Genomic DNA, 11,647 nt, shown 5'->3' on the forward strand with positions numbered 1-11,647 from the left:
AGGACAACAGCAAGCATATTGAAGTATTGTATAAATTCAGTTGTATTGTTAGGGTTCTAGACTGTGAAGGGGTAAGAAGCTTGGAACTCATTTAATATATTCTGTCTCTGGTTCTACAAGGTTACCAGGGGTCAATGTGCCTGTGCCAAAGTAAAGGTTATTTTTCTGTTGCCCAATACTATATTTTATACCAGCTAGCGTTGCTTTTATATATATATATATATATATATATATATATATATATATATATATATATATATATATATATATTTATTTATTTATTTATTTATTTTTTTATTTATTTATTTCGATATTTTTTTTCGATTTTTTTTTTTTTTTTTTTTTTTTTTTTTTTTTTTTTTTTTTTTTTTTTTTTTTTAAATTTATTTATTTTTTATTATTGTTATACATTTTTTTATTAAAAACTTACCTCTTGTTCTTTTTTAGTGATGAAGACAACAAACCACTTCAGGGTAGCCAGACTTCAATAGATGGAACTATAAAGCAACAGGAGAGTGATGACAGTCTTGTGGATTATGGTGAAGGAGGAGAAGGACAATTCAATGAAGATGGCTCTTTTATAGGGCAGTATACAGTTAAAAAGGACAAGGATGAGACTGAGGGTAATGAAAGTTCAGAAGCCACCTCACCGGTCAATGCCATATATTCCCTGGCATAGGACACTGCCACCTCCCATCCTGTCTCAAATACTACCACCTCCATGTCTTTGCCTCTCTGAAACTCTCCTGGGAACATAAATACCCCTTCCACCCGGCTAGATTACACTAGGAAACATTCTCCAGTGCAGATTTATACTATCATAACAACCTCATCTGCAGTCGAGAAAACAACCAAGAGACATGGAATCATGGACAGCTATCCTCTTCTACAGCTGCTGCAATATCTGTCCAAGCCACATACACAGTATTACCGACTGGGACATCTCCCTTAGTTATGCCTTGCAATCTATTGACTAGTTCCATTTAGTTCTACCGGAGGAAGACAGCGACCTAATAATGTCCGCTATCTGATGTTGACTCTATACAGGATTCATTCTAGGAAAAGAAGAATCACCATCTTTACCTAGAAATCATGGTTTTGCCTCAGTAGGTCACAACTTCTGGTTGGGAAGAAGGGAACATATTTTTTTCACTTTACAATGTGATAAAGCAATGGGATGGGTGGTCTAAAACACCTCTTTAACTAATCCCCATCTAGAAAAGAGGTCATGTTAACTATTAATTTTCCCCTCCCTCCTATTTTGAATGTGAATTATTTTGTTGTGCTCCAGGGTGTTCTGTAATATAGACCAATTAGGGCAATAAGGCACTCCGAATTTGTGTTGCTTCACTACCATTACCATCAGGACAGTATTGAACTCACTGCTATAAAAGCTTGTGGGAGCCTGGCACTGCCATTGGACATCCCCCAACATCATGGAGCTGTTGTCCTTTGATTGTAGCTTCCTTTACATATCTCACTGCCATCAATTATTTGGCTGCCGGAAGGTTATGAGTGGAGCCACACAGTTACCGGCGGATATTAGGCAACACAGGAAATGGTACTAAGGACACAAATGTCCCCATTATGTATATCCATCCTTACTCTTTGTGCCACTAACAATCTATGCAGAAAATCTGTCCATTCATGTCCTGGTTTTTTTAAGATCACCCAGCTTTCACCTCTTTTTGATTTTGTAAATAGTAGTTGCTGGCGCCAGAATGGGTGGAATGGAGCCATCACTGACAATGGATGCCTGCCCCTTGCAGCACCCAGGATATGTGTGAATGATTGTGAATAGGATGAATGTTTGTAACATTGGAGGTGGCACTGCTGATGAATGTGACAGTAAGGACACCTAGAGAATGTGTGTGATGTTGGCATTGCTGCTGCATATGTGTACATATGAATGTGTGTTTTCCAGGATAGTATGGAACCCTTGCTGTGCAGCTGTTATATGTGTGTCAATTCATTGCAGAGGTGCAAGGAAAATAGGACTTACAGATGTGCTATCCCTGCTGAACCTGAGCTAATAATGCCTTTGGTGTGCAAGGAGGAGGCTGGAACTTCCACTGCTGTACCTGTGAATACATATCAGGTTTGGCAGAGTGTGTACATATTAAGGGGAGCTGGCACTGCCTTAGTATATCTAAAGCTGTATCCTGAAGCTTTGCCAAATCTGGCCTTAACAATCACCAGAAACAAATCCTATCCATTGTGTAGTCACACGTAGATGCCCCAACCTCTCGATTTATATAACACACACTCTGACTTGTCTCCCCTTTTGCACTAAAGATTCCTTCATATCTTTTGTTTTGAGTATGACTTGTAAATATCGACTTATATCCATATTTAAAAAACACTCAAAGGAAACACTAATATATTTATATCTTCACTGTACATTAACCACAAGCCTACTGTATACTGGACTCTTATTATAAGGATTGGGTAGCCCATATTGGTCTTTGGTACTTAAAGGGTTAATTGTATAACAAGAGAAAGCCCACAGTGCGTCATGTGGAGACTCATCTATTTCTTTATGGGTTTTCTTTGCCAGTCATATTTTATGAGATAAACACTCTTATGGGACAGTTGGTTAACTCCTAGATGCTGAAGAGTCTTGCCCATCATAAAAAATGAGATATCAGTGTTTTCGCAAAAGAATCTCCTGTTGAACCTTCATTAATGTTTTTATTTTGTTTGTTTAGAGCGAGCAGAGAACTGCATGAACGTCACTAATGAGTTTATATCTGTCTATTGTCTGTTCCTCATTTTGTCTTTTTTAATCACTGTAAAACAATGAAATAAATTCCTCTTTTTTCTTTTTTTTTTCTTTTTGCTTACGATTAAATAATGAGTAATGATTGAGCATTTTTTTTCATGATGGGAAGAACTGTTGTATTATACAAATGAAAGTAGCTCGGAGGTGCCTTACCAAAATGATGAGCAAATTGCATGGACCGCAATAAACTAGTATTATGTTACTGACGGAATTACTACTTACTGCAGTGAGTGCAATCCAGAAATAGAACCCTGACTTCCAGTCTACAGAATATAAAGAACTACTCATACTCTTTAGCAAACATCAGGAGTCATGTTAATGTTTCACATTATATTAGTATTTTTTTTTTACGTTCTTATTTATATAATAAGAAATCATACAATTAACGTATTTATTTATTTATAGAATAGGAAATCATCAGAGAGTTCCATAGTCTCATTGCTCTCACAGTAAATAATTTCCGTCTGTAATGAAGGGGAAAACCTTTTCTCCTCTAGACGTAGAGGTTGCCCCCTTGTCCTTGTTACAGGCCTAAGTGTAAAAAGATCATTAGAAAGATCTCTGTACTGTCCAGTTATATATCTGTACATTGTAATTAGATCGCTCCCTGGTCTTTTTCTAAACTGAATAGCGCCAAGTGTGATAACCTTTCTTGGTGCTTCAATCCACCCATTCCTTTAATCCCTTCAGGACTGAGCCTGTTTTGGCCTTGTGAACGCAGCCGATTTATTCAAATCTGACGTGTCACTTCATGTGGTAATGACTTGGGAATGCTTTTACCTATTCAAGCGATTCTGAGTTTTTCTCGTGACATATTGTACTTTATGTTAGTGGAAGAATTTGGTCGATAAATTCAGTATTTATTTGTGAAAAACACCAAAACTTAGAGAAAATTTGCATTTTTCTAAATTTAAATGTATCTGCTTGTAAGACAGATAGTAATAACAACAAAATAGTTACTAGTTAACATTTACCAAAAGTCCTATTATGTTGGCATCATATTTTGGACATCCTTTTATTTATTTTTTAGGACGTTACAAGGCTTATAACTTTAGCAGCAATTTCTCAGATTTTCAGGAAAATTTCCAAAACCAATTTTTTTTGTGGACCAGTTCAGTTCTGAAGTGGCTTTGAGGGCCTTATATATTAGAAACCCCCATAAGTCACCCCATTTTAAAAAAAAACTGCACCCCTCAAAACAGTATTTAGAAAGTTTCTTAACCCTTTAGGTGTTTCAGAGGAATTAAAGCAAGTGGAGGTGAAATTATAAATTAAATATTTTTTTATTTTTTTAGAAAATCAATTTTTTTCTGTAACACAAGGTTTTACCAGAGAAATGGAACTCAATGTTTATTGCCCAGATTCTGCAGTTTTTAGAAATATCCCAGGTGTGGCCCTGGTGTGGTTATAGACTGAAAGACCGGCCTCAGAAGCAAAGGAGCACCTAGTAGCTTTTGTGGCCTCCTTTTTATTAGAATATATTTTAGGCACCATCTCAGGTTTGAAGAGGTCTTGTGGGGCCAAAACAGTGTGGAACTCCCCCCCCCCCCAAAAAAAAAAAAGACACCATTTGGCAAACTACACCCCTTAAGGAATTGATCAAGGTGTATAGTGAGCATTTTGACCCCACATGTTTTTTGCTGTACTTCCAATAAAACGTAGAAATTATCAATTTTTACAAGGCAAAAAGAATAAAAAACACCCCGACATTTGAAAAGCAATTTCTCCTGATTACAGTAATACCCTATATGTAATAATAAACGGCTGTTTGGACCCACGGCAGGGCTCAGAAGGGAAGGAGCATCATTTGGCTTTTGGAGCTCACATTTGCTGGATTTTTTTTCGGGTGCCATGTCGCATTTGCAAAGACCCTGTGGGACCAAAACAATGGAATCCCCCCAAAAGTGATGTTTCTCGCCTGATATGCCAACGTCCATCCATTCGATGAACCAGAAAATGTGACTCATGAGAGAAGGCAACCCTTTGCTAATCATCAGTGGTCCAATTCCGATACTGCCGTGCATTTTGAAGCCTTTTTTCCGATGCACCTTTGTTAGCAAAGGAGCAGTGACCATTCGTCTGCTTTGAAGCCTCATGCGCAGTAGTGTTTGCTCAACTGTTGTTTTAGACACACGTCTGGTAGCGCGTGGTTGATCTGCAAAGTGAGCTTCTCCACTGTATCAAGTCGTTCGGCCCTCGCTCACCTTTGTAGTCTACGTTCATCTCACATCAATGACACGTGGTGCTCTGCAGTTTCCATGTTGGTTATTCCCAATGGTGTCATTTGTCCACTCACGATACACTTCCACCACAGCAGCACCTGAAGAGTTCAGAAACTGCACTGTTTGAGAAATTAAACAAGAATTTTGCGAAGATACGGACTCCAAGCAATATCATATAAACAAGAGAAAAAAAGAGTCCAAAGTATCAAAATGTTTAAAGAAGTACAATGTATAACTAGATCATCATCAATGGAAGTATATTTTGATAAAAAATTGGGTACAGGCAATGCATGACATAAATGAAAGTTCAACACAAGTATTGTATGGTATTAGTGGGATCACTCTTAAAAACATACTCATGTGAGTAGACATAGGTTAGGACAGAAAAGTAAAAAAGAAAGACAGTGGAAGTAAGATGTAAGTAATCCCAGTTCCTGTCACAAAAACACATAAGGAGTGTCCTAGTTATGACTACAGCTTGAAACAATCATAGTCAAATGCTTACCCATATACAGTGGTGTAGTGGTATGACCCAGTAGGTAAAGTGATGCCCCTGAAGAAGCGATACGCGAAACGCGCGTTGGGGCATCACTTTACCTACTGGGTCATACCACTACACCACTGTTTATGGGTAAGCATTTGACTATGATTGTTTCAAGCTGTAGTCATAACTAGGACACTCCTTATGTGTTTTTGTGACAGGAACTGGGATTACTTACATCTTACTTCCACTGTCTTTCTTTTTTACTTTTCTGTCCTAACCTATGTCTACTCACATGAGTATGTTTTTAAGAGTGATCCCACTAATACCATACATTACTTGTGTTGAACTTTCATTTATGTCATGCATTGCCTGTACCCAATTTTTTATCAAAATATACTTCCATTGATGATGATCTAGTTATACATTGTATTTTAGATTCTCATGTGTTGTTCAATAAAGATTTTGTACTTCTTTAAACATTTTGATACTTTGGACTCTTTTTTTCTCTTGTTTATATGATATTGCTTGGAGTCCGTATCTTCGCAAAATTCTTAGTGGTTGAGATTTGTATCCCACCTTATACTGTTGTGTCCTGTGAGACTTCTCTTGTTTAATTATACTGTTTGAGAAATACTGCCACCCTTGGCCCAAAAACCAATAATCATCCCCTTTTTTCAACTATGATAAATCTCCCCTTTTACCCATGGCAACAAATGAGTGATATGTGTGCAGACAGCCTATCGCACACCAAGACAGCCCACAACACATCCCTCCCTAATGGGCTACGCATTACCGACGTCGAAAGTAGGAGGTTGTCATAATAATGTGACTTGACTGTGTATTATTTTTGGTGAAATTCATCTGCAATGTGGAACTACATTTAAGGCCCTTTTACACTGGCCAATTATCGGGCAAACAAGCGTTCATAGAACGCTCGTTGCTTATAATTGCCCTGTGTAAACAGGGCAAACGCTCGTTCATCTGCTGATCATATTGCTTTAAGGCGTTATTTACACGAGCTTAGTTCACGTCCGTGATACGCGCGTGAAAATCATGCGCGACGCACGGAACCTATGTTACTCAATGGGGCCTTTCAGACAGTCCGTGATTTTCACGCATTGTGTGACCGCTGCGTAAAACTCACGACATGTCCTATACTTGAGCATTTTTTGCACATTACACATCCATTGAAGTCAATGGGTGCGTGAAAATCACGCGCAGCACACGGATGCACTTCCGTGTGCTGCGTGTGATTCACGCAACAGTTGTTCAAGAAATGAAGGGAAAAATAAAATCACCTCCTTCATTTCTGTTTATAAACATAAAAACAGAGTGTCATAACGATGTCATATGCGCGAAAATCACGCAGCCACGCACCAAATACTGATGACATACGGAACTGCAACGCAAAAAAACGCTGCATTTTTTGAGCTTGCAAAACACACACGTTCGTGTGAATTTCGCCTAAAAAAGTTAAATACTATCATTGTTGGCAGCACATCTCCCTATGTAAACAGGTAGATGCGCTGCCGACATGATAATAATGTATGGGGACAAGCGATCGGAGCAACGAATGCTTGTCCCCATACATAGCTCTTTGTGATAGAAGCAGATGAGCGCCGATCAACGAGCTGTCCTGTTGATCGACGCTTATTACAACGACCAAAATTGGCCAGTGTAAAGGCCCTTTTACACCGGGAGACATCGTTGATTGGCGTTTGCTTGCTCCTGTCCGACAGAGCTATGGATGGGGACAAGCGCTCGTTACTGCGATCCTTCGTCCCCATACATTATCATGTCGGCAGTGCGTCTCCCTGTTTACACAGGGAGATGTGCTGCCGACAACGATAATCTTTAACTTTTTTAAAACTATACCACCAGCAGATGATTGAGCGTTTGCTCGTTCATCTGCTTATCGTTCCCCTGTTTACACATGGCAATTAACGAGTGTTCTATGAACGCTTGTCTGCCCGAGAATCATGTGGAAAAAAAACCCTAGGCCTCATGCACACTTCCATCACCGTTTAAACGGACGTTTTTCACGGATCCGTGTGTCCGTGATTGGAACCGTGTGCTTCCTGTGTGTACTCCGTGTACACTTCCGTGTTTCAGTTTCCGAGAGGAAACTGAAACCCGATCACACTATGTACACGATATTGTGAGCAGCGCACATGCTATTCCCTGTCCAGGGTGCGGAAAGAGTTACTGCCGATCAGTGCAGCCCCTTAACTCTTTCAGCACCCTGGACAGAGACTACCGCTGGACAGGGAATACCATGTGCGGCGCTCACAATATAGATTAAAGTGTAGTTAAACGTTCGACAAACTTCTGACATGTCATAGAGACATGTCAGAAGTTTGGATTGGTGGGGGTCTGAGCACTGAGACCCACACCAATCTCTAGAACGAAGCAGCTGAAGTGCTCGTGTTAGCACTCAGCTGCTTCGTTTCTGTTCGGCTTTTTCCGGAAAGCCAATGTATCGTGTACAGGCTCATAGACTTTGTATTGAGTCCGTACACGATACATTTATTTCCGGAAATAGCCGAACATACACGAAGCAGATGAGCGCTCACACGAGCACTTCAGCTGCTTCGTTCTAGAGATTGGTGGTGGTCTCTGTGCTCGGACCTCCACCAATCCAAACTTATGACATGTCACTATGACATGTCAGAAGTTTGTCAAATCTTTAGCTACACTTTAATGGTTCATTAAAAAAAACCTACAACAAAAAAAAAGTTACTACTTACCCAGAACTCCCTGCTTGCCTGCTTCTTCCTCAAGTCCGGCCTCCTGAGATGACGGTTCAGATCATGTGACCGCTGCAGCCAATCACAGGCTGCAGTGGTCAAATGGTCTGCCGCATCATCCAGGGAGGTCGGACTGGATGTCAGAGGAGGGACACGTCACCAAGACAACGGCCAGGGTATGTATGAACTTATTTTTCTTATCAGCAGCCTCTTCTCTGTATAAGTGCTGACAGAGAGAAGGGGCTGCCGATTAGTGCAGTGCCTGTCTGTATGTGTACCTCTGCCCGCCCGGCCGTTGCGAGGCAACGGCTCCGTCACACACGGATGGCACACGGATGCCTTCCGTGTGCCTTCAGTTTTGCTCTACTTTTGTGCAACGGGACCGTCAAAAAAACGGAAGTGTGCATGGCCCCATTGAAATGTATGGGTCAGGGTGGTAGCCGTCTGAAAAACGGCTAGCACCCTGAAGAAAAAGACTGAAGTGGGCATGAAGCCTTAAAAGGACCTTTATTGGCCTCCAGTAAAGACTGATATCTGTGTCCTAGATAAGGAATAATTAAACAAGGCACGTGAAGCAGAAACCCCGGCCACAGCAGCCGACGCTGTGGCCAGTGATTCTGCTCTCGGGGAGGTCCCTGACTTCACTGTTCATATATGGACCGTGACGCCAGGGACTTCTCCTGAAGCGGAATCCCCAGTCACAGCCACTCCTGACACAGCTGTGGCCGTTGATTCCGCTCCAGGAGTAGTCACTGTCCATATATGGACAGTGAAGTCTGGGACTTCTCCTGGAGCAGTCCCCTACACTGGAGCTATCTACAGGATGGGGGGGCATGTAGGGGGGTGCCATGTACAAGGGGGCGGTGTGGTACCAAGAGGGGGTCCTTGTTGCACTACCTAGAGGGTGGCTGTGGCAGTATCTGAAGAGAGCAGTGTATGGCATTATCTGCAGAGAGCAGTGTGTGGCAGTATCTACAGGGGGCTGTGGCAGTATCTACTGGGGGCAGTGGCATTATCTACAGGGGCTGTGTGGCATTATCTACAGGGGGCTGTGTGTGGCATCTACAGGTTCTTTGTGTGGCATTATCTACAGGGGTTGTGTGTGGCATTAGCTACAGAGGGCAGTGTGTGGCATTCTCTCCACGGGCTTCTGGCAATATCTACAGTGGGCATTGTATGGCATTATCTACAGGGGCTGTGTGTAATTATCTACAGAGGGAAGTGTGTGGCAAAAAAATTGACAAATGAAATTCATCCGTTTTTAAAATGGAGAGGAAAAAACTGATGCAAAACGGGTCAAAATCGGCCGTTAAAAACGGAAACACGGCCCAGAACAGAAACGGAACAGATGCAAAATAGCCGAGAAAAACGGATCAAAATGGCAGTTTTTATCGGCCAACACTCGGACCCTGTCGTGTGAATAGAGCCTTCCATGTACTTTTCACATTGAACAGTTTCTACAGACTGGTGAAGAGATCCTTCTAGAGACATCCTTCAACCAAGGGCAGGTCTTCCAGATAAATCTAGACCCTCAGTATATCTTTTGACCCTACTTTGTAAGTAGCAACATTCATTAAGATTCAAAGGATAAATGTAGATAAAAGCCTTTCATGTCAGATGGCACAACCAAGGTTATAGAGGATAATTGGGGTTAGTGGAGATGCAGCATTGTTCTCTGACCGTGCAGCAAAAGTGACAGAGCTACACACGTGATTTCTTCCATAAACAACAATGCATTATACCATGCAATTATAGCTATTGTGCCCTGTTTATGATGGGTTAATACATGTAGTTTTGTATCCTGTTGAACCTACATGAAGGTACATTTGAAAACTGCAATTCATGCAACTTTGTAATAATTGGCCACAGATAAGGCATGCTGCCTAAAGCAACAAATAAAACAAAATGTAACAGGACTTCAAAAACTTGATATAGACATGAAATCATGGTGGCATCATCGACACTTAATGGACTGGCTTGTAATCTTTTGCATCAACAAGAAGGGATTCCAACACCAGGCCAGACTGAGACAACAATGCTAAAAGTTATTTTTTTTTTAATCACTTTAGGTTTTAAAACATACTATTAAATGGAAAATATTGGTTTTAATCACAGGCATTAGGATAAAATCATCATTTAATAGAAGCGTAACACGTAATTTCCACCTCGTCATATTTTCCTACATTTACAATCATAATTGCATTCCTGCTGCCACCACATCGAAATGCCAGCAACATTTAGAAATACAGTATATCCACACAAAATCTATCAACTGTTTCATATGAATCACAAGCTCTTTGTACTTCTCTTGAAGAGCAAGAGTTACGTTTTCAGAGGACAAGCATAGGCCAACCAGGACAATGCACAAAGTACATCTATAAGCGGTTGTGCATTTTTGTAAAGCAACCACAACTAAACCCCTATACCAAGTGAGCCACAGAGCCACCTGGACCATTAAAGAGAAGCAATTTTATGTGGCATGTACAGAGTAACACTTACTAATAGGCGGGATTCACACGAGCATGTTCGGTCCGTAAAGGACGGAACGTATTTCGGCCGCAAGTCCCGGACCGAACACACTGCAGGGAGCCGGGCTCCTAGCATGATAGTTTTGTACGACGCTAGGAGTCCCTGCCTCTCCGTAGAACCTCTGTCCCGTACTGAAAACATGGATGCCCGGGGAATCCGCTCTGAACTTATTGTTCAGGGTTCCCTGCTTCAGTATTATGTTAAACTGTGTCTGCATCCAAAAGGGGCTGGACGGAGCCTGCAGGGCTGAAGGGAAGCCTCCATGACCTCCCTGGTAGGGAAAGGGTTAACTTGTGAGGGAGAGTTGGAGGGAGTTGGAGGGGGTCAGGGAGGAGTCAGGGGGCCGTTGCTGCTCTTCCCGCTGTTTTCGGCATTGAGCCGAAAGCAGTGGAGGGAGTAACACAGTAAGGACAAGCTCCCCGTTGCCCGCGCTCGTACAGCATGTCAGAGGCATTTTTGTTAGAGCAGCTGCGTGCTGCTGCTGTGCATCACGGTCCCGGATGGCTGGAGGAGACCGTGGCTGCATTAGCGAGGATCCTGGACGCCGTGTTGCCATGTCAGGCCCGGCGTTCGGGGTCTGTTGCAGGGGACAGGCTCCCCTCCCCCGGCCCCCTTCCTAGCATGGCGGCGGGGGGGGGAGTCGGCAACAACTGCTCCTGTCCGGAGCAGGCAGAGAGCGTTGCCGGGGGTGACGGCGACGCAGGCCGGGTCGACCCGTCCCTCCCGGCGGTCTCGACCTCCAGAGCGCCTTAGTCCTGAGACAGTCCCGCGGACACGGCGTCGCAGAGGGAGCCCGATCTCGGACGCTGCAGGCCAGGCAGCTGGGGGGACCGCCCCTTCCCAGGCCCTGCATCCTGGCAGGAATCCCAAGCCGCGACGGGGT

At 42.5% G+C, this 11,647-nt stretch overlaps 1 protein-coding gene across 21 annotated transcripts in view; it reads left to right on the top strand.

The window, feature by feature from the left end:
• The window catches only part of NFASC (neurofascin), a 129,123-nt gene extending 126,166 nt beyond the window's left edge, over positions 1–2,957 (top strand). For all 21 annotated transcript variants that reach the window (XM_075853758.1, XM_075853755.1, XM_075853754.1 and 18 more), the window contains one exon: positions 448–2,957. In XM_075853758.1, the coding sequence (XP_075709873.1) occupies positions 448–679 (232 nt within the window). In that variant the 3' untranslated portion in view covers positions 680–2,957. The remainder of the gene's footprint in view (positions 1–447) is intronic.
• Positions 2,958–11,647: the final 8,690 nt, after the last annotated feature.

This window comes from Rhinoderma darwinii, chromosome 2 (genome assembly GCF_050947455.1).
Source record: "Rhinoderma darwinii isolate aRhiDar2 chromosome 2, aRhiDar2.hap1, whole genome shotgun sequence".
Classification (NCBI taxonomy): Eukaryota; Metazoa; Chordata; class Amphibia; order Anura; family Rhinodermatidae; genus Rhinoderma; species Rhinoderma darwinii.